The sequence below is a fragment of the Sapajus apella genome, unplaced genomic scaffold, assembly GCF_009761245.1.
Source record: "Sapajus apella isolate SASKATOON/1434 unplaced genomic scaffold, GSC_monkey_1.0 scaffold86, whole genome shotgun sequence".
NCBI lineage: Eukaryota > Metazoa > Chordata > Mammalia > Primates > Cebidae > Sapajus > Sapajus apella.
In genome coordinates this window covers 7,520,985-7,544,459 of record NW_022437026.1, presented here as the reverse complement: position 1 = coordinate 7,544,459, position 23,475 = coordinate 7,520,985, and the positions used below count along the sequence as shown (strand labels likewise).

Genomic DNA, 23,475 nt, shown 5'->3' with positions numbered 1-23,475 from the left:
TTTTATAGCTCTTAGAGATGGAGGGCATCCCGTGTCCATGGGTGCAGGAATCAGCGACATCTTCTCTCCAGCTTCTCCTGGAGCCCCTCTATGTCCTGTGCCCCTCCACTCATGGACAGCCCTGGTTTCAGGGGTGTCTTTTATGTTGGGCTAAAATCTTCCCTGAGAGTTCTGCCCATCACTTCTCATTCTGGTCTCTGGGACAACATACATCCTGGTTCATCTCATAGCCCTTAAGACATTTGAAAACAAAGACGGTTGAGTTGTAGGATGCCCCTCCCCCAGGCTACAATCCCCTGGTGCTTCACTCTCCTCTTGGGTGACAAGGCTTTAGACAGGCCCCCACCCCCCAAAAAAGTTCTGTCCCCTCCAGATCTCTGTAGATGGTCACCTTTCTTCTTGAGGAATGACCCCAGAACACAGCATCATACCCCCCTAGGGCCTATCACATCTGTGGCTCGATTGTCTCCATCTGGACACCTCTCTGGATGCAGCCCCCGAGGCATCCTGTCTTTACAGTTTTGGTTTCTATTAAGTTTGTGGTAAGCCAAACTTACACATCTTTTTTCAAAAGAAATGTCCTCCTCATCCTGCGTTTATGTAATGAGTTCCTCCACTCAAAAGATGTTCCAGGATGTTCCTGTCAAGTTTCCTCCTGTGATATTAATCCTGGAAGGCAGCACTGTGAAATATGCAATAAAATTCGGAGAAAGTCCTAGATTCAAACCCGTATCCAGTCTATGAACTATATGATATTGGGGAAAATATTTAACTTCTCTCAACTGGGGCAATATTTCACTTACTCAACCCTACGTTTTCTCCAAATGTAAAATGGAATACAATACCTTTAACTCACTTGCCCTTTTCCAGACTTCTCTATAGACTGAAAAGAAATCTAAATGCTCATATTTTCAGTCTCCCTTATAGCTATGAGTAGCCACATGACAGATTTCTCGTCAATTTCTAGTTGACTTCCGGTTTGCCGGTGGAAGCTTTTGCATTTTAGCTAGAAGAGGTCATTGTGGCTAGCAGTTGTTCTTCCCCTACCTCTAGCTATGAATGTAGAAATGGCTGGAGCGGCAGCAGCTACCTTATGACCATGGGGTACAAGCCAAGAGGCTCACAGAGATGCTGTCTTCCATAGAGCAGAGCTGCTACATCGACACTTCTAATTGCCTCCAGACTTAACATATGAGAAAAACCCTATTATCTAACCAGCCAAAAATACACTAGCCCAGCTAACTTAAAGTGCTGTGGTAAGGACCAAGGGCTGCTAAACATATTGTATGAATTCTCATTTTCATTTACTTATTTATTCCTGTTGAGATATATCCTTTGGATGTCATATTTCATTATTCTAGTCTCTAAGATCTCTTTGAACTATACTGCTATCACTCAAATCACTGGGTATTTGTCAGAGCCTTGTGAAATATACATATAATGATATAATAATATAATAATACAGTTTTTAGTTTTATCTCTCTCTCTCTCTTTTTTTTTTTTTGAGACTGAGTCTAGCCCTGTCACCCAGGCTGGAGTACAGTGGTATGATCTCAGCTCACTTCAACTTCGGCTTCCTGAGTTCAAGCGATTCTCTTGCCTCAGCCTCTTGAGTAGCTGGGATTGCAAGTGCCCACCACCACACCCAGCTAATTTTTGTATTTTTAGTAAAGACAAGGCTTCACCATGTTGGCCAGGGTGGCCTCGAACTTCTGACCTCAGATCATCTGCCTGCCTTGGCCTCCCAAAGTGCTGGGATTGCAGACGTGAGCCACCACACCAGGCTTTTTTGTTTTTTTTTGAGACGGAGTCTCACTCTGTTGCCCAGGCTGGAGTACAGTGGCGTGATCTTGGCTCACTGCAACCTCCACCTCCCAGGTTCAAGCAATTCTCCTGCCTCAGCCTCCCAAGTAGCTGGGATTACAATGTGCGCCACCATGCCTGGCTAATTTTTTGTATTGTTAGTAGAGAAGGGGGTTTCACTATGTTGGCCAGGTTGGTCTTGAACTCCTGACCTCAAGTGAGCCTCCCAGAGTGCTGGGATTACAGGCATGAGCCACCACACCCAGCCGTATTTAGTGGTATTCCAAGTTGTCATTTAACACATTGACCAGCAAGAAACATGGCAGGGCTGCACAGGCCACTGGTGGAGACCTCTCCCCCTTGTATGGTTGTGTTCACCCAACCACGGATGTGCCTAATTGTGCTGGAATTCCACCCATACCATTCCATCTTGTGCCCAAGAAGCTTATGAGATATCCTGGCCTACCCGTCAGTAAAACAATTCCCTGTACCATTGGAGGGCCCTAGGAGATGACAGCATCACGGAATGAGCCCCTGGATCCATGTGGAGTCTTGGTCCCATCCTTGGCCACTCAACTCCATCCAGAGGACGTGGGTTTGGAGACTAGGGCCTTGGGAGGAGGGTCCGGGGAGTTTATGGATATTAAAGCACTTTCAGTCCTTGAAGGGCACTGGGTAAAGCAATAGCCTTTTACTAAATCCAGCTGCTTTGATTCAAATTTGTTGACCCAGGCTGCTTTTCACAGCTGAGCCAAGAGGCCAACACATCTATGCAACTGCTTCTCTTCTTATGCTCAGGGAGGTTCTTCTGGACCCAAAGCAGTTGTTGCTTTCGGCAGCGTCTGTTGCCTTTTTGTGACCTAAAACTTCCTAAAGGCCTTTGTTCCAAGGCCCTTTCAGGACCTGAGAGCAGCAGGCCATCCTGGTTTTCCCTCAACGGCAGAGCTACAGCTGGTCCTGTCCACCAAGAGTCAGGGGAGCCTCGTTTCGGCCTGACTGAGGGAGTGTGGACAGCGAGCTCCTTTTGGGATGTCTGCCAGCTTTCAATGATCCCTTGTCTTCTGGCGCTGAGTCCAGTCAACAGGTCACAGAGGGTGGCCAAGTCTTTATCATCCACTCATCCCAACCTGCCCGCTGCCAGCTGAAGGGACAGGGTCAGACATTTGACTCAAACTAGGTCAAATGTTTCTCTACTAAAACTCCAAGTGGGGCCAATGGAGGTTGTCTCTGTGTAAGCTTGGGAGCTCAGGGGCAGCCCTTTCCCAGCCCCATGAGGACTGAGCAGCAAAGTTGGTCTCCTTAGAGAGCAATATATAGTAGCACAGAAATGGAGAGCCGTAGGAGTTCCTAGTCCATGTTTCCGGAATCTTCCTAAGGTGCAACCATTTTCATTCTTGGGTTAATTGCTCACTTTTGCTTAAGCTAGCCTATCTGTCCTTACATTATTAACAAACCGGAAGGCAGGATATAGATGGTCCTGAGGTGTTCCGGGATTTAAGTGGCCGCAGTTTGCTTCCCGCTAATCTACCCTTCAGCAAAGCTGCAGCATGGAAAGTGCGTGTAGCCTCTGAGACCTGCTTTCTCCAGAGGGAGCTGGCAGTCACATGCAGGGCTGATGTTAGAACTCCTCAGGGATCTCCTCCACTCCTACATAAAATGAATGGTTGGGGCCAGGCGCGGTGGCTCAAGCCTGTAATCCCAGCACTTTGGGAGGCCGAGGCGGGTGGATCACGAGGTCAAGAGATCAAGACCATCCTGGTCAACATGGTGAAACCCCGTCTCTACTAAAAATACAAAAAAATTAGCCGGGCATGGTGGCGCATGCCTGTAGTCCCAGCTGCTCAGGAGGCTGAGGCAGGAGAATTGCCTGAACCCAGGAGGCGGAGGTTGCGGTGAGCCGAGATTGCGCCATTGCACTCCAGCCTGGGTAACAAGAGCGAAACTCCGTCTCAAAAAAAAAAAAAAAAAAAAAAAAAAAAAAAATGAATGGTTGGCCGTAATCCCAGCACTTTGGGCCCAGGAGAGTGGATCACCTGAGGTCAGGAGTTTGAGACCAGCCTGGCCAACATGCTGAAAACCTGCCTCCACTAAAACCACAAAAATTAGCTGGGCGTGGTGGTGGGTGGCTGTAATCCCAGCTACTTGGGAGGCTGAGGCACGAGAATGGCTTGAACCTGGGAGGCGGAGGTTGCAGTGAGCCGAGATTGCGCCACGGCACTCCAGTCTTGGGTGACAGAGAGAGACTATGTCTCCCAAAAACATTAATAAAATGGATGACCTGTTATTTCCACAATCGGAACAGTAGTCAGCCCTCAGATTAACAAGGGACCTAAGGCCACAGAGCGACAAAGTCACTCAACAACGCCAACCCAGCTATTTTTTGCGTGTGGTAAAACATAATATACAATTTGCCACTTTGATCCTATTTTTTGTTCTTTTGGGACAGCACCTTGTTCTGTTGCCTGGGCTGGAGTGCAGTGGTGAGATCATGGCTCACTGCAGCCTTCCCCTCCCAGGCTCAGGTGATCCTCCCAACCCAGCATCCCAAGTAGCTGGGACCACAGGTGTGCAACACCAGGCCCAGCGTTTTTTTTTTTCTTTGTAGAGATGGGGGTCTCACCATGTTGCCCAGGTTGGCCTTGAACTGGGCTTAAGTGATCCTCGCACCTCAGCCTCCCAAAGCGCTGGGATTACAGGTGTGAGCCGTCATGCTCAGCCCATTTTAACAATTTTTTTTTTTTTTTTTTTTTGAGACGGAGTTTCGCTCTTGTTACCCAGGCTGGAGTGCAATGGCGCGATCTCAGCTCACCGCAACCTCCGCCTCCTGGGTTCAGGCAATTCTCCTGCCTCAGCCTCCTGAGTAGCTGGGATTACAGGCACGCGCCACCATGCCCAGCTGATTTTTTGTATTTTTAGTAGAGACGGGGTTTCACCATGTTGACCAGGATGGTCTCGATCTCTTGACCTCGTGATCCACCCGCCTCGGCCTCCCAAAGTGCTGGGATTACAGGCTTGAGCCACCGCGCCCAGCCATTTTAACAATTTTTAAGTGTACAATGTAGTGGCACTAAACATAGTCACAAAGCTTTGCAACAATCACCACCATCTATTTCCAGAGCTTCTTCATTATCCCAAACAGAAACTCTACTCATTATACCATAACTCCCCATTTTCCCCTCTCCCTAGCCTCTGGTTACTTTTAATCTACTTTCTTTATAAATTTACCAATTCTAGGTACCTCCTATCATGGGAATTGTAGAATATTTGTTCTTTTGTGTCTAGCTTATTTCACTGAACATAGCATGCTCAAGGTTCATCCACATTGCAGCATTTAAGGTGGAATTCTGCTCCATCATATGGATATGCAACACATTGTTCATTTATCTGTTGATGGACATTTGAGTTTCCACGTTTTGGGTATTATGAATAATGCTGCGATCAGCTTTGGTGTTCTGACGTTTGAACTTAATGGCATTCAGGGACATTTTGACCCTTCTTTCCTGTTTTTTTTTTTTTTTTTTTGTAGTGTTAGGAGAAACCCAAATGGAAATCAAGGAGTGGAAAATAAAAATCGGTTTCCTATGCCTCTGCACTTCTCCTCTCTCCTGCTCATCCCTCTCTGCCATAATTGCCTGTTTGCCTCCCAATTGCCCACAACAGTGCAGACAGTCGGAGCATAGGCCACACCTCCCACGCAGCAGTGGTTTTGTGATCTGTCCACCTGGGTAAGCTGAACCACACTTCCCAGAATTCTCTTCCCATGTGTTTCTGGTTAGAGTGGAGCACACAGGAGAAACTGCTGGAAGGTTTGGAGGTGGGAAGTGAAGCAGCAGTCATTTTCACAGCTCACACGATTTGTGGCTTCTCTGCTGGTTCACCTCAGCAGAGGCAGGAACCGACATGGTGCCAGGCATGGTGGCTCCCGCCTGTACTCCCAGCACTTTGGGAGGCCAAGGTGGGTGGATTGCTTGAGACCATGAGTTCAAGACCAGCCTGGCCAACATGGCAAAACCTTTCTCTATAAAAAATATAAACATTAGCCAGGTGTGGTGGCGCATGCTTGTAGTCCCAGCTACTTGGGAGGCTGAGGTGGGAGGATTTGCTTGAGACCAGGAAGGTCAAGGCTGCAGGGAGCTCAGACTGGGCCACTGCACTCCAGCCTGGGCAGCAGAGTGAGACCCTGTCTCAAAAAAAAACAAAAAACGCCGGGCGCGGTGGCTCACACCTATAATCCCAGCACTTTGGGAGGCTGAGGCGGGTGGGTCACGAGGTCAAGAGATCAAGACCATCCTGGTCAACATGGTGAAACCCCGTCTCTACTAAAAATACAAAAAATTAGCTGGGCATGGTGGCGCGTGCCTGTAGTCCCAGCTACTCAGGAGGCTGAGGCAGGAGAATTGCCTGAACCCAGGAGGCGGAGGTTGCGGTGAGCCGAGATCGTGCCATTGCACTCCAGCCTGGGTAACAAGAGCGAAACTTCGTCTCAAAAAAAAAAAAAAAAAAAAAAAAAACCAAACCTGACAGGGACAGATGTGTCTGCCTTCAAGGGCTCCCACTCACACTTGTCCTCCCTTACTTTCCATCCGTCCATCCTTCCCAATTGTCTGCAGAAACTGCATAAGTAGCCCTGGTGCCAATGACTGTGTAAGGTTAAATTCCCACAACAAATCCCTTCAAACAAATATCTCTTAGTGGCTCTGCTTCTCTGATGAAACCCTGGTGCATACACACTCATTTATTCATTCAACCAACAAATATTAACGGATAAAAAACACTGAGGACTACTCTGCACCAGACACTAGGTGCTAGGCAGTGAATAAAACAAAGTTCCCACCACCATGGTGTGACCTGTGCTGTCACATCCCCAAGACATGCCATGCTGCTGAAGGAGCATCTAGGGACCAGGTGCTGGCTCTGACTCTTCTGTTAACACCTGTGTGACTTTGGATCAGCATCCCTTAATCTCTCCACGTCTAGATTTCTTCATTAGTAAACTGGGGTGAGCAACCTCCCCATCTACTTCTCATATAAATGCAGGTGGAAATAAGCAGTTGAAAGATATTTGCAAACCTAATAGCTCTAAAATAACTAAAGGAAGCAAAAACCAGTCCAGGACATTGTCATAATTTTTTATTATGTATCAAATTGTCTTCAATATAAGTTACAACCTGATTAAAGTTGATAGACATTTTTATCTATTTAAAGACAAAAAAAATTCTTTTATGTACAATATCCGGTCTAGAGTCTAGCAAATATAGTACCTTTCATTGCAGGATTTCTGCTTAACATAACAAGCAAAAAGAAACAACTGAAAAAATATAAACCAAAGCAAACCAACCCCCGCTTCAACTACAAATGTCAATATTGAATGAAGCATTAAAAGACAAACATAAAATAACTTTAGCTTTTGCCTACAAATGCAGAGTGAATAGTAAAGTTAGTGGCAAAAACAAAAAAAACGAGAAACAAAAATCCCAACAATCTTCATGGGTAAACTTCCCTGCTCAGGGATGTAAGCTGACTCTAGACCATCTCGCGGTTCCTGCGGATAGCACAGCACAAGATCATACTGAAGATCATGCCAAATATCTAGGACAGAGGAAGAAGCACGAGGGTCAGGGTGGTTTTATCTGAAGGAAGGCTGAGGGAAAGGGAGAGACATGGGTCACCCAGTCCAAGACAAATGACAAGGAGAATGGCATCCAGGAGGCCAAGTGAGTTAGAGGGTACCGAAGCGGGAGAGATGCAGGCAGGTAACGAGAAGGACGTGGGATGTGAAGGATCTGGGGGGTCGGCAGTCAGCTGCACACGCATCTTCCTTGGAGAACTTTCGGGGGGGACAAGTAAGCTCTGAGCCAAATTTAATGCTCAAATTCCAGGCTTTCCTATAGTCCACGCAGGTTAGAACTTTTGTATCTGTCTTTGTGTGTGTGTATTTAATATTCTATTTTTATTTATTTTTTATTTTTAGACAGAGTCTTGCTCTGTCACCCAGGCTGGAGTGCAATGGCGTGATCTTGGCTCACTGCAACCTCTGCTTCCTGTGTTCAAATGATTCTCCAGCCTGGCCAATATGGTGAAACTTCGTCTCTACTAAAAATGCAAATATTAGCTGGGCGTCGTGGCATGCCCTTGTAGTCCCAGCTACTGGGAAGGCTGAGGCTGGAGAATTGCTTGAATCCAGGAGGCAGAGGTTGCAGGGAGTCAAGATTGCTCCATTGCACTCCAGCCTGGGCAACAAGAGTAAAACTCCATCTCAAAGAAAAACAAGAAGGTATTATTTTATCTTTTACTGAAAGGTGCTTCATGCCTTTCTTAGATGCCGGTGAAGGGTGCAAATAACTGCCAAGAAAGGAGGTGATTCTCTCTTTGGGGGCAGTCTGGCAAGGGGGCAAAGGCGGGCAGGGGTGGGGGAAGACTCAGTGAGCCAGGCCATCCCTGCGAGGGCCGTGTTCCACCTGGGGCTCTCCCTCATGGGGAGAGAAGGCATGACCCCAAGGAACCTGGTTGGCCCCTGATGGTTTCTAGGGGCTGATTAGCAAGAGACCTCCTTCTGGCTGCCCATTTTCAGATGCTCTTCAAGAAATGGAACAACTCCTACGCTGGTAGCCTCTAGTGAAGTACTTTCTCAGGGAGAAGAATAGCAGGTGCGTGAGGAGACATGCTCTGAGGACTGGCAGCGCCAGCACTGCCGCCCATGTGCCCTGAACCTTAATGGCTAAGAGAGTCGACTTTGGAGAAACCCAGGAGGAACCCTGGATACTCTACTGAGGAGGTGAGGGGCTTTCATCAGAGCATTGGCCTGTCTCTCCATTGCCTAGTGGGAAAATGGAAATACTAAGAGCATGAGGACAAAGTTAGTTGACAAATGCACAGACTGTGACGGTGTCTGGGCAGGGCATGGGCTGAATCAATGTTAACTCCTCAGTCCCCCTCCTGGGACAACGTCTTGCCACTCACCATGACCACGGCAATGCCGATGCCCACTGCGCCGATGATGTGGAATTTACTGTCGAAGACCTCTCTGATGGCATCAGGACAGGACTTGGGGAGACAAACCAAGGCCTGGGTCACACACAATCCCTGCTACCCGGGCACCTCCTTCCTCCCACGGCACCCGTCTCACCCAGGAGAACTGGCGGACAGAGGGTGGGCTGGGGACAGGAATGTTCAGGGATAAGAGACGTTCTGGCTAGTGGATGGAAAGAGGAACAAAGGTGGATCCCTAAATCTGGGCAGGACATCAGGGAAGGAGAAGGGACAGGCCTTGCTTGGGGGTCTATTTCTGATATGGTTGCAAGGTCACTTTTTATCATTCTGGAGTTGGACATTAACTCCAGCTTACAGGCAGGAGCCACTGACAAAGTCAGAGCGGGAGTCCAAGACTCAGAAGCACGCCTGCCCGTGACAGCTTTGGGGCTGGCGGCAGTGGGTGGTGCCAGAGTACTGGTCGTCCCCCTGGTCCAGTCTTTGTTGTATTGCCCTTCAGTAAACAGAGAGCCCAAAGTAGGGGAGAAAGAGATGGGTGCTCTGGGACCCTTTCACAGGCAGACTGGGTCTTTCCGAAGCAGCACCTGGCTGCTGTCACTTTTATGCTTGCAGCGTTTGCCCAAAGCAATGAGGCAGGGGCACCAAGATATTGCTCTGTGTTTACCTTCACGGTGATGGCTTCGAGTGTTTCCTTCTTGGGGCAGATGTCTGAGATAAACTGTTCCACGCCTCCAGCCACACCACAGCAGTTCAACTGCAGCAAGAAGGCAGGGATAGGGATGAGAGGAACACATTTTAAAAAGATTAGAATGTTTGCACTAGTCTGGTGCAGTCAGCACCCTGTGTGCAGACATATTCCGGAGAAAGTGCAGGAGGGTGCGTTTGCCGAGACGACATACCGCGTAGTGGATGGCTTTCAGAGTCTCCCGCTGGGGCTCATCCTTGGTTTTCAGCTTGTTGTAGGTGTCCTTGTAAAACTCCTGGATTTCCTTAATCACCTACAATGGGCAGGCAAGAGAGGGGCAGAGACAGCATTTTAACATCTGTCTCCATGAACAAATGTTACCCGTTCCACCTTGTTCTCTCTCTTTAAGCTCTCAGCCACCAGCTGCCTGTGGTTGGACAACGTCACTGGGCAGATGGCAGCCGCTAGCAAGGCCTTTGGGCACTTCCCATCTCTTCCCACATCCTCCAGAAACTCACTCTGGACGCTTCTCCCTGTCTCTTACACTCGGGTCAGTCCTTCAGCTCTATTGGCTCCTAAATTGAATCTCTGTAATCCTAGCCAGGCACAGTGGCTCACACCTGTAATCCCAGCACTTTGGGAGTCTGAGGCAGGCGGATCACCTGAGGTCGGGAGTTCGAGAATTTCTACAATCTAAAGGATAATAATAATTTAAAAACTACTCCTGACTTGACTATTTTCTCAGGCTTTCTTCTTCTTTTTCTCTCCACTTGCATGATTTTGGAAATTACTAAACCTCTCTCTGTGCGTCAGTTTCCACATTTGTCCCTACAGCTCATAGATTATTATGAGAATTTAAATCAGGTATTGCATCTTAAGCCTTTACCATTAGATCCAGTAAAGACTAAACCTGGAGGATGTGTCAGCTACTGTATTATAATATAGGGGATATATTATTATGCACCTGCACCTGGTGCATCCCAATTTAAAGTATGTCTGCCCCTTTGATGCGCATCCACATCCAATTAACAGAACAACAGCCAGCATTTTTCCTTCAGTAGCTTTCTGACATTTTCATAATGATCCCTTCGTATTTCTACGGCTGTTGCTTTTATCGCCTGAATACGTGTTTTTTTAAACAGTTTCCGTGGCTGGCCTGAAGGTGGTGGATTATCTCAATGGATCGTTCAGTCAGTTACAGATGGAAGTCCTTGTTCCACTCTTCCGCTGCTTCTCACTACTGCACTAGACTAGTCTTAAGAACCAAGCAAAATAATAGCGTTCCTGCCTCCAGCACCTCTCTTCCTTCCCCCTTCTTGCTAAACATGACAAGGTAGCCCTTCTGAAAACACTACTCTGATATGGCCCATGCTGGTCCAAAACTCTGCAAGGCTCCGCGTGGAAGCCCAGGCTCAGCCATGCTCAGCCCCTTTGGCTCCAAGTCCCCTGCCTCCACTAACTTCCCTCCTGAACGCATCTCTCATTCAAGGTTTAGTTCCCTACTCCCTTCTCTAAGAAGCCAAAAGAGATTCCCTCCCCTTTTCAAATCCCATAATACTTTGGCTATAAATCACCTCTATGACCCTTGTCAGTTCCATGTCTTTTTCCTATACTAGATGGCCAAGACTCTGGAAGTGGGGCCCATAGTTCAAACATCTGTGGACCCTGCACAGGCTTGGGGGCAGCACTTGGCTCATGGGGGCAGCACTCGAACACGTATTTATAGATGAGAGGAGGCGGCGAGAGTTTCCAGCCCACAGAAAGCCTGTATTTCCTGAGTAATCTTTCTAAGAGTTGGGAGGAAGGGCTGCTGAGGTGTGAGATGGACAGACAGACACACACGCAGGCCCAACGAGTCATTCCTGAACATCTACTATGAGCCAGCACCACAGCTGGCACAATCCTGCGCAGGGCAGTAAGCATGCTGACAGTCCCTGCCCCGAGGAGGGCACATTCAGTGGCATGTGATGAGATAAGGGGCCTGGTCAGCAGCTGAAAGCTGAACAAAGTGCCCAGCCAGGACCTGCCCCCTGCTGCGCTGTCTCCCATCCCCCGACTCCCAAACCCAAGAGATCTCATGGGAAAAAACCCACCTCATCCTTGTGGGAATATCCCCAGATGGCCGCGGCGATTTCAATGGCGAATATCACCAAGAGGAAGCCGAAGAACTGGAAAGCAATGAGGGGCTGGGGTGAGGAACAGTCCCAGCCCACCAGCCAGGAAAATCGAAGGGTATTTTGGGAGGAGGAAGGACAACTCCCTGGGGAACAGGCATCTGGTGGCACAAATGAACAGCCTGGAAGGGGCAGGGAGGAAGTTCGCAGAACGGGCAGTTAACCAAGGAGAGGGCAGAGGCCACAGTGAGGCGAGGTGCTTGGGCAGGAGGAAAAAGCTGAGCATAGCCAAGCCCAGAACTAGCATTTATGAGGTGTGTGTTAAGAGTCAGTGAGCAGGAAACTACCACTGCTCACAAAAGCCACAGAGATTTGGGGAAATAAAGGGAATGACTCCACTCCATGGAGTCTGGAAAAGACCGAAACAGATTTTGAAACAAGAAGGCAAAGGTACCTGTGGATTCAGGGGAAAAAAGCAAACGTGGTCCTCGAGAAAGGGGGAAACAAAGTCCTTTTAGCTGCCCAGGGGAAGCGATAAGGTAGGCTCCAGAAAGGAAGAGGGGTGATGCCTCACACTGGGGAGGGGCCCGGGCTGAGGACAGCATGGCTGCCTGGCCAGGTGGCTCAGGGGGCCTGGAGTGAGGAAAACTTGGGAGGCTGAGGACAGCTCATGGCCTCTGGGTACCTTCTTGGCTCTATCTCCTTCCATCTGTTCTGTGGGTCTGGGTCTGGGTCTACTGAGGTTTTGGCGGTGGGGGTCAGGGTGGCTGGTGGGGATACTCACCAGTCCCAGCATGCACTGGGACTCCTGCACAGCCCCGCAGCAGCCCAGGAAGCCCACCAGCATCATGAGGGCGCCGGCTCCGATCAGAATATAGACTCCTGTGGGAGGACAGAGGAAGCACACATGCGTGGAGACATCAGTTCAGAGGCCCGGGCATCTCCGGCAATTCCTGTTTTCCTCTGCCTAACTCCTGCCTCCCCCGCCTTATTCCCCTCATCCCGGGGAAGAAGTTCCCGAAATTCCTCAAAATACAGCCTCCCCTTCCACCTCTGCCCCTAGGTCTCCTTCCCACCAGACTCTCTTCCATGACTCGGCTTCACCAAGCCTATCCTCCTACCTAACCCTCAGCCCTTCTGGAAGGTGCCCATCAGCCTTCAACCAAGGACAGAGAATATCCATGGGAACTCCCACATTCGGAATGCAAACTGGTCCAGTCTGTCAGCTCTTGCCAGCAAGATGGACCCACTCAAGCTAGTCAGCATACGGCAGGCACACTCGGCGAACTTCTGGGACCCTGCCTTACAGAGGATGCTGTCAGAGCAGATTTCCAGTAGGAAGGGGCTGTGCACACCTAGGCACTCCCCCTACCCTGGGGGGACCAACTCTGCCTGTTCCCAGAAGTGAGCCCTCCCTGCCCTGCTGCTGGGTGGTGGTTAGGCACACACAGTTAGGAATACCCAAAGCCACCTCTTGGCAAAGGTTCAATACCTGACTCTTGTGCAAAGGACACAGATCTAGGTGTCAGAAGACCCTTCTTTTGGTCCTAACACTGCTGCTAACTGCTGTGTGACCTTGGGTAAGGCATTTTCCCTCTCTGGCCCTCAATTTCCTTACCAGTAAAATTAAAGCGGTATGTTGCTGGAAATTTCGAAAGATCTCTGTAGCATGCTAACGAGATCTTACAGCCGCAACTCAGTTACTGCAGGTTAAGGGTGAAGAGGCTCCTCCTTGCTAAGGAGAGGATGAATGACACCATTACTCAGCCCTTGATTTGAGCGGCTGATGGGAAGGAGGTGGTAGAAGGGCAGCCACTTCTAGAACTTTTGCCCAAACCCAGAACAATGCAAATTCCTGGGACAGGAGCACAGTGGAACAGCACCAGCCCATTCACTCCACAGCCCACCAAGGCCCAGAGGGGCCACCCCACGGTTATGTTCCTGAGAAGCCACAGCTACCCTGCAGGGACTTCTCCTTCAGTCAGCACCCTACACCGGTCCCCTGGGAAAACCAGCAGAGAAGTCTCCGTGCCTCCCTGTTCTTGCAGGAATATTCTGTCTAGCCTTGGGAGAGGCTACTGTCACATGTCGAGAGTACCAGCTCTGAAGCCCAGGTGCCTCAGTTTGGAGGCCAGCTCTGTGACTCCTCTCTTTCTGTAAAACAGGAGTAGCAATAATGCCTACTTCCAGGACTGCCGTGGGGATTAAGTGACACAATCCACACACGCACAACAAATGCCAGCTGCTGTTAATCTCAGTTACACGAAGACTGAGAAACAATCATCAATAACTACCGCAGTGAATTTTAACTTGCTGCGTCTCCTCACTTTTATTCTCCTTCAATTGGGACCAGAGAGGTTTCCTTGAAGTAGGAGCTGAAAATGTATGTGTGCGTGTGTGTGTGTGTGCGTGTGTGTGTGTGTGTGTGAGAGAGATAGTATGTGTGTGTGTGTTCGTGAGAGTGTGAGATAGTGTGTGTGTGTGTGTGAGAGTGTGTGTGTGTGCGCGTGTGTGTTTGTGTGTGTGTGTTCGTGAGAGTGTGAGAGATAGTGTGTGTGCGTGTGTGTGTGCGTGTGTGAGAGTATGTGTGTTAGTGAGAGTGTGAGATAGTGTGTGTGAGTGTGTGTGTGTGAAAGAGTGTGTGTGTGAAAGAGATAGTAGGTGTGTGTGCGTGAGTGTGTGTGATTGTGTGTGTGTGTGTGAGAGTGTGTGTGCGCGTGTGTGTGTTTGTGTGAAAGAGATAGTATGTGTGTGTGCGTGTGTGTGAGATAGTGTGTGTGAGTGTGTGTGTGTGAGTGTGTGTGTGTGAAAGAGATAGTATGTGTGTGTGTTCGTGAGTGTGAGATAGTGCGTGTGTGTGTGTGTGTGTGAGAGAGAGAGAAAGAGTGTGTGTGTGTGTGTGTGTGTGTGTCTGTGTCTGTGATGTTTCCCCACAATACACGGCAGGACACTCGATGAGAACCTCGGCAGGTGACACACTGACTTCACTGTCCCACATCTGCACTGAGCAGGGCTGAGGCTTTGCAGGCAACAAACCATGCAGTCTGCCCACAGCTGAGGCTCACGGGCAGCACAGAGCAGAATGCACACAGAGAGCGTTTGTGCCTCTCCCTTCTCCCCCACATCCGTCGTGAGGTCAAGTCACGTGGGGTTACTGGCAAACCCCATGTTGCATGAATATGGGTATTGTTCTTGTGCATGCCTGGCCCAGACTGGGCAAGGGGACAAACGTAGCTTGTCCTCAAGTCAGGTCGCATCTTCCTAGGCAGTCAAACACTGCGGGGCCACAGGCTGGGCTTGGGGAGGCTGTGCAGCCCCACGCATGGGGCACTGGGTAAGAGGGCGGCCTCCTTCAGCTCTCTCCCATGGGGACAGTGGAAAGGCCCCAGTTTCTCCCCATCTCATGGGGGCAAGACAAGGAAGGATGAGGTCACTCCTTTGAGCTCCACAGCAGGGGCTGAATAAACAGGAGGTATTAAGAGATTGAAAGGATTTATAGGCCCATGAAATAGAGTGGAGTGGGAATGAACAGGCAGACATGTTTTCTCTAAGTCCAGATCCCAGCTCATGAGCCTGGTGACCCTGCAGAGGCTAACGGAGTTGGATAAACTGCAAGTGAGCTAATAAAGGGAAAAGCATTTCCCATGCAGAGAGAGGGAACGTTCTCCTAATGGGCCTCCTGGTTAATATTAAATATTCATGATAAGGCCGGGCGCAGTGGCTCAAGCCTGTAATCCCAGCACTTTGGGAGGCCGAGGCGGGTGGATCACGAGGTCAAGAGATCGAGACCATCCTGGTCAACATGGTGAAACCCCGTCTCTACTAAAACTACAAAACATTAGCTGGGCATGGTGGCGCGTGCCTGTAATCCCAGCTACTCAGGAGGCTGAGGCAGGAGAATTGCCTGAACCCGGGGGGCGGAGGTTGCGGTGAGCCGAGATCGCGCCATTTCACTCCAGCCTGGGTAACATGAGTGAAACTCCGTCTCAAAAAAAAAATTTAAAAAAATAAATAAATAAATAATTAAATATTCATGATAGGGGCTCAGCAGAGGAAGATTTTAAGATCAAGGGTTTTGTGGGCTTTAAATCTTGCGTGGATGGCCACACATCTGCAGTGCCTCGCTTTAGCCCTCTCTAGTTGGGGGGAAAATGAAGCCATTCCCTGGTGACTGTCCTTGGGGACTCGGTGGCAGCTGGCCAGCTTTAGTGTGGCTCATCTGAAAGCAGGCCCCACGGAAGTCACAGAACCACTGAGGGCTTGGGCTGCTTTTTAAAAGGGTTGCTCAGGGCCTTTGGAAAGGCTACTCATCGCTTACCCCCAAAGCTTGTTAGCCCAGGCTGGTGATGACAAAAGACAAAGTGTTCCCCCTTATAAAACAAGTGAATGTTAGCTTGCTGTCTGACTCACGGAAAAAGTTATCCATCACAGAGCCTTCTCGAGGATTACTGTATTAATTTGCTTAAGGGTTGTTTATTCTTTTTTCAGGCTTACATTATAGGCCTAGAAAAAAAAAAAAAAAAAAAGAAAAAGAAAAAAGGCTGGTGTGGCAGCAGTAGCATATGCCAGGGTGTCCTTTACACAAGAAAGGGAACAGTGCTTTTTACTGTTCATCAGGGCTCTTGGCTTAGGCCAGGGAGAGGACACAGCAGGCTCCCGTCCCTACCCCAGCTCCATCTTGCAAACAGCACTCGCCACACCTGTGTGCGTGAAGGAGAACAAAATCCGGTAGGGCCTCTGGCCTCCAATAAAAGTTTATTATATTCAAATAACTCCATCAGGTGTTCAAAGGAGCCCTACCTCTGCCCTCACTGGTTCTGTCTTGGTTCCCCGCCCTTCCGTGTTCACAGGAATAAGTGCCACAGTGGAACTCCATTTGCCACACGAGGCACTTCTCTGCCCCAGAGGGGAGTGGGTGTGTAAGCTGTGCTGGTTTCAGGAGGGAGAAAATGAAGCCCACAGCAACAAGCAGAGCTGCCGCAGGTCACAAGCCAGGATGGGGATGCAAGCTTACTGAGAGCAAGCATTGTGCGTCCTGAAAATCACCAGGCACCTCATCATGGATAGGGGGGCTGGCTGAGGGATGAAGGGGCATGTATGGCCTCTGGCTGAAGACTCCCAGATGCCCTCATTCAGCAGCCATAGTTCTGGAGGGATACCAGGGAGCTGGGAAGGGCTGCTGGCCTAAGACCAAGAAAATGAAGTTCCCCAGCATGACTGCAGCCTGGGATTAGGGATCCTGCTGACCGGCTGAATCTCCAGGCCCGGACTGCAGAGAAGGCCCATATAAGGCTGTCAGCCGTTCTGGACTCACCACAGACTGTTCCGAATGTTGGAAAGGTTTTCACTTGCTTTTCTGCCTGGTTACCTACTCTCTCTCTACTTTGTAAGCTGTGGCGCCCCTGGAGAAAAGACACCCCGGGCTGTTCAGGTTTTCTGAAACGTCAGCTGCACGGTCAGGCTGGCCTGTGGGTTGCCCTGCAGAGAGTTGGTTGCCCACTGCAAGGACAGTCACCCCATGGCATCAGGAAAAGCAGCCAGGATGTGGCTGGCACTCCAAGCTCATCCGCTGGGAGAAGGGTTCTGGGCCGATATAGAAGGCAGGTCTCACACCCTCATGGGGAAGGGGACACAGAGCCACGCCTCCCTGGCCCTTTGCCCACAGACCACGGTTATTATTTCCTAAAGCATTCAGTGAAGTTCAGGGCACAGCACAGACCCAAGCAGTGCCCACAGTGCTGCGCTGCTGTTCCTTTTTTTTTTTTTTTTTTTGAGATAGAGTCTTGTTCTGTCGCCCAGGCTAGAGTGCAGTGGCATGATCTCAGTTCACTGCAACCCCTGCTTCCTGGGTTCAAGAGATTCTTGTGCCTTAGCCTCCCGAGTAGCTGGGATTAGATGCACACACCACCACACCCAGCTAATTTTTGTATTTTTAGTAGAGACGGGGTTTTGCCATGTTGGCCAGGCTGGTCTCGAACTCCTGACCTCAGATGATCTGCCTGCCTCGGCCTCCCAAAATGCCGGAGGCTGAGGCGGGCGGATCATCTGATGTAAAGAGTGAGCCACTGTGCCCAGCCTCAGTGTTGCTGTTCTAACGTCACTTGCATCATCCCCCTTGCCTGCGCTTCCGCAAGCAGAACGAAGTCTTCAAAACTCCGGCTCTTTTCCCAGGACCGGGGGTAGCTGCAAAGGACCTGTATTTCTCTGGCAGAAATAAATGGACAGCGGCTCTTAGGCTCCAACTAGGGGATCTGTGTCTCTTTGGGGTTGTGCCTTCAAATCACCCTCCTGGTCACTTCACGTAGGACCACTGGCCACCAGGGGGGCCTTGCAGTGACCCGCAGGATCCGAATCCTGTGAAGTTCCCAGAGGTGAGCCCCAGCTCCTCCACCGGTGCTCATTACTCTCCTGCCACCCTGCGGCTTTCCCACCTGTCAGGGGCTGGCTGGGCCACTGATACAGGGGTTTCTCTCCCCGACTACAACTTGGGTGAAGTTAAAGGGCCAAGAGAGCCCCACCCCATCCCTGCTAATGGGGCACATTCAGCCGGTATACACCTTTCCATTCCTATACAGGGAGACCCCCCAACCTGGCACAGACAGTCCAAAAAGCAGCTCTTTGAGGCCTGGGTTCAAATCCTGACCCTGCCTCTTGAGGGAATATGAGCTTAGACAAGTTAAGCTCTCTAGGCCTCAGCTCCTGCACCTAGGAGATGAGAATCATTTCATACTCCTTGCAGAGTTAAGGGGATTAAATTATATAACAATACACACAAGGCAATGAATGACACACAAAGAAGGGGGCTGGAAAATGTTAGTGTCTTCCTCACAGTTCCATCCTCTTACCCATGAGATTCTTCCCTCCCACATCTAAAAATATGTAGAATCAGCCATAGAGGCTTTGGGTAACAGAAAAAAAGTGGGTTGTTAGAAGCAGCTGGGACAAGGGAGGACTGAGTCTCTTCAGAGGCACATGTGGTGGCCACAGGCAGCTTTTGCTTGGGAAAGCGGGCCTGTCTGCCTGGTCCTGCGGCAGACCTGCTGCCCCCACACAGGGCTCCCTTCTGGAACGTGGCCTGGAGCGCGGAGGGTCTTCCCCAGCACCTGCACCGCCCTCTCCCTCCTGCTCTGCAGGACAGCATTCCAAGTCTGCCACAGACTCGAAAAAATGCTCTGTTGCTAAAACAAGTCACGGCACTATAGAAACCTGTCCCCTGAAAACTCTGTGTGTACGTGTAGTTTTTTTTTTAAACACACATTGTGCTTTCTCTCACTTTCTTTCTGACAATAGACAGACACACCCCAAAACACTCCGGCTCACAACAAAAGGCGATAAACCAGCAAAACTCTCCACAGGGCTCAAATGTTATGCAACCAAATGAGCTGTTTCTTAAGACTCTCCCTACCCGGTTCAAGAGGTGGGGAAGGGAAGGGAAGGTCTACACTGCCGGCCAGCCTTGCTTCTCCCTGAGGGACTAAGAGATAACTGCCTTCTCCCTCCTTTGTAAAAATAACTTTTTTGGTGGGTGGGAAGGAAGTGGCCAAACTTACGCTTTGAGCCTGACGACATGTCAGCATCGTCCTAAAAATAGGAGGTTTCTTTTGTTCCTCACAAATGAGAAAGTTTCCTACCTCCAAGCCAGGCAGGGTACGGCCACAGAGTCTGGATTCACACAGACGCGGGCGGGCGATTGCACTTGGCAGGCACCGGGCTCCCCCTCCTCTGAAGGGAGCTTTGACGTGGTGATACGGCAGTGAGACGGACAGAATGGTGCTAGCCAGGCTGCCAAGAAGCCTGAGTGTAGAAAGAAACCTGCCAAGTCTGTTCATGTTCAGAGGATCACAGGCAGGCTTAAACTGGAAGGCTTTTTCCCAAAGCAAAAGACGCTTCAAAAACAAACAAACAAAACTAAACGTCACGGCATTTGCCCCAGTACCAAGGGTCCAAAGGGCTGGGCAGAGTCCCTTCTAATCTCTCCCACTGTTGCTGTGTTTTCCAGGAGGCTGATGTTTTCCTGAGTCTCAGAGTCCCTATCTGAACAGTGGAGAGGAGAGCCACCTATATCTTCTTCCAGCACTGCAGATCCCCAGGACAAAGCTTTTTGAATTAAGGAAACGATGCAGGTTAAGAAGACGTATTAAAAGAGAGTATCAGAGATGAGAACAGAGGTTCGTAAACCCTCAAGAATGGGTGCAACTTTGGCAGAGCCAACATCACATCAGGGAACTGTCAACACGCCCGACTTGGCCATCAGGAAAAGAAACCACATCAGTTAAATGCAAATTCATAGGCACAATGACACACACACAAACTGCACAACTTGAAAGGGACACGACTGGCCAGCGTGGCCAGGGCAGAAGTCTTTCCCAAGCCCAAGTCCCTGGGTCAACATGGGGTCTCCAAAAGTTGGAGGAACTTTGTTGGAGCCAGAGTCTGAATTCACCGAGCCTTCCCCGCCCCTCACCTGTGTAGAAGCTGGAATTATTATTATTGGTTTCTTGCTCGAAGATGCTCTTGGTCTGAGAGTCGAATCGGAGCCATAGTCCAATGGCAAGGACGGCAATCCCGGCAAGCTGCAAGACACATAGGACGTCAGCATTGATTCTGGCTACCAGCAACAACGCAGTCCCCGCACACTGAAGGGTGAGCCTGGCAAAGGACTATGTGACCACCCTTGGCCTCTGTCCCTTATGTACCAATGGCATTGGTAGTTGAAAATGCCATTGTGGGGGGGTGCTTGATTAATTCAGGTACAAAAACACCAGCAAGCGAGGAATAAACAGTGACCCACCTGCCGCCCATTGGCCGAAGGGGTACTTTATCGGCAACAGAACACTATACAGCAGCGAAAACGAGTAACTCTGGCTACCTGCCATACCGTGAGTGCAACTCGCAATGCTAAACCAAAGAAACCAGAGCCACAGGAACACACAAAATATACGATTCCATGTAGCTAAAAACCTCTGTGCTGTTTAGGGGTGCACACAGAGGCAGACGCTTACGTATACCTATAAATGACAAAGGAAAAGCACTGTCATCATCGGGTGAACAGTGACGTTCAGGTGGAGGAGGAGATTATGTTCAGGGAGGTGGCACATGGCCGGGGGTGTCATATTCTAACTGTTGACTTGGGTGATATTTACCCACATGCACCAGAATGGGCAGCTGCAATGTCCCTGGAGACCCACTGCACAGTAAATGACATGTCAGGCCTCTGCTTGCTGGCACCACTGAACTAGACGCTGTGCAGGAGGCCTCCTGCCAAGTCGCCCCAGTGCCAGCTGAGCTCCCTCGTCGTTGTCCGTACCAGGGTTTGCCGGGGGAGTGACTCACAGGCCTTTAGTGTAGTAGCCGGCTAGACACAGGAGTGGGTGGGCCCAGGTTTGCTAGTCCACCCTCCTCAACAGAGGCACTCTTATGCCAGAGCCCGCTTGTCAGGGACCTTGGTTCTCGGCTCCAGGAGCTGGTGATAGTCCATGGTGTGGACAGGCCTCTCTTCCCTTCCTTCCTTCCTTTCTCCTCTCCTTTCCCTCACAATATGGCAGTGAGCGTGAGCATGTTGGGTGGACAGTGGAGGTGACAACACTGGGAAGGGCTACCCCAGACCTCAGCCTGGAGCACTCACAACCTCACCTACCCTCCAGGAGCGTAGGTGGACTTGCTCCTGCCAGGGAGGTGTGTTTCCACCATGAGGGGATGCGGAGTCTGGCTTCACATTCTATTGCTTCAGGGTTCCCATCTGCAAAGCAGGGATTGTAAGATGTAGCTCTTCCCTGGCTGTTAAGTATGTATGGCTAAAGAAAAAAGAAGATGCTGGCCAGGCACAGTGGCTCATGCCTGTAATCCCAGCACTTTGTGAGGTCGAAGTGGGTGGATCACAAGGTCAGGAGTTCGAGACCAGCCTGACCAACATGGTGAAACCCCGTCTCTACTAAAAATACAAAAATTAGCCGGGTGTGGTGGCACATGCCTGTAATCCCAGCTAGTTGGGAGGCTGAGGCAGGAGAATCGCATGAACCCAGGAGGCAGAGGTTGCAATGAGCTGAGATCATGCCACTGTACTCCAGCCTGGGTGACAGAGTAAGATCCTGTCTCAAAATAAATAAATAAATAAATAATTAAAGGAGTTAATATCGGAAGTGTCTCTGCCCATGAAGGGGGAGGTAGGAAATGGGCTCTGGGAGAACCACCTCACTTTACCAGCACGAAGTCCCCCCAGCCCGGCACTCCCAGCCTCTTCTCAGCCTCTCAGCCCCACCTCAGGGCAGGCAGCTCCAAACACTGGTAAGGACTGCACAACGCCACAGGCCCACAGCTGGACAAGGCAGAGGAGAAAAACTCACAAAGGCACATGAATTTTAGAGTTAAAATGAACTTGAAAGCTCTGAGTTCAAACATGGCTCTGGTCTGGTTTTCCTTCTTAATAAAAGGCAGGCATGTGAGGGAGGGTCTCCTGGCCTAATCCACAGGCAGCAGATCACTGCTTGGCTGGGGAGAAGCGTGAGTCTCCACTGTCCTGGAACCGGCAGGGTTCTTGCATTCAGATTATGGATTCCCAGACCACCAGGAGCACCGCAGTTTGCTTAGGAGGGGAGGCAGGCCCTGCTGGGAGCATTCTGAGTAGAGGAGTTATGTGGCTCAGATCCACGTACACAAGGGACTAGGCAAGTACACACTGGGTGGGTCTTGACTCTGCAAGTGGCAAGCCCTGGCCTAGGTTCCCTGGGGTCCCTGGGCATTAAAAGTACAAACATGATACTTTTCCTCCTTCCACCCTAACCCATGGAGGCCCAGTCAGACACCTGGGAATGGAAGACCGAGGCTGCTGGCCTCCTCCTGGACATGAAAGTGTTAACCTGAAAACTGTGGGCCGGAGCTCAATTTCGGTCCACAGTTAGCCACAACCTGTTCCCACCCTGGTCCTCCCTCTCGCCATGTCTTGTTATGCTCTTGCTAGCATGGGGACATACAGCGATAGTGCTCATTACTGTCCTTTTTGCTGTAGGCTTGTGCTTATCAAGCAATTATCTCCAAGTCATCTAATCTTCCCTGATGAGTGAAGTTACGACCCTACCCCTTATCTGCTGGAAAACTCCTAAGTGAGTCGCAGAAAAGAATGAAGACAATTCCAAGCCTGCCAAGCAACTAAGCTGTAAGATGCAGTAAAGCTACACTGTACAGCAGCCTCTCAGGGCAGGAGCCGGGTCTCTTTGGGAATGTTCCATCGGGTGATGACAGGGTACCTCAGTGGAACCTCCAGGGGTAAGGCCCCTTCCATCTTATAGAGAGCCCCAAAGTCAAGGACCCTGAGCCAATATGTTCAGTCCAGTCATTGATCCGGTCTCCGTGCACAGGTGCTAAAAGGATTCTGGTCGGGAGAACTGGACCAGAGACAAAAGGAAGCATCTCAGGTCTTATCTCGGCCAAGGGCCAGGCCATGCCCAGAGTCGGGAGTCCCCCGAATTTGGACCCCACTTTAAACCTTCCATCACGCTGCTTGGTTGTTAAACCTGCAACACTTCACTACAACCAGGAAGGAAAAGCAGCTGACTCTGGAAAAATGGAAAAAGCTTTCATAGATCTCTGTCTCATATGCTTAACAACTCACAATAAGAGAGGGGAAAGGTTCGGGGCCGGGCGCGGTGGCTCAAGCCTGTAATCCCAGCACTTTGGGAGGCTGAGGCGGGTGGATCACGAGGTCAAGAGATCGAGACCATCCTGGTCAACATGGTGAAACCCCGTCTCTACTAAAAATACAAAAAATCAGCTGGGCATGGTGGCGCCTGCCTGTAATCCAGCTGCTGGGGAGGCTGAGGCATGAGAATTGCCTGAACCCAGGAAGCGGAGGTTGCGGTGAGCCGAGATCGCGCCATTGCACTCCAG

At 50.2% G+C, this 23,475-nt stretch overlaps 1 protein-coding gene across 1 annotated transcript in view; it reads right to left on the bottom strand.

Annotated features, from left to right (window-relative positions):
* Positions 1-6,911: 6,911 nt before the first annotated feature.
* CD9 (CD9 molecule) overlaps positions 6,912-23,475 on the bottom strand; it is a 39,028-nt gene continuing 22,464 nt past the window's right edge. The window contains exons 2-8 of the mRNA XM_032254538.1: positions 20,057-20,165; positions 12,377-12,474; positions 11,572-11,646; positions 9,693-9,791; positions 9,458-9,547; positions 8,764-8,847; positions 6,912-7,392 (exon numbers count right to left, since the gene is read on the bottom strand). Of these exons, the coding sequence (XP_032110429.1) occupies positions 7,327-7,392; positions 8,764-8,847; positions 9,458-9,547; positions 9,693-9,791; positions 11,572-11,646; positions 12,377-12,474; positions 20,057-20,165 (621 nt within the window). The 3' untranslated portion in view covers positions 6,912-7,326. The remainder of the gene's footprint in view (positions 7,393-8,763; positions 8,848-9,457; positions 9,548-9,692; positions 9,792-11,571; positions 11,647-12,376; positions 12,475-20,056; positions 20,166-23,475) is intronic.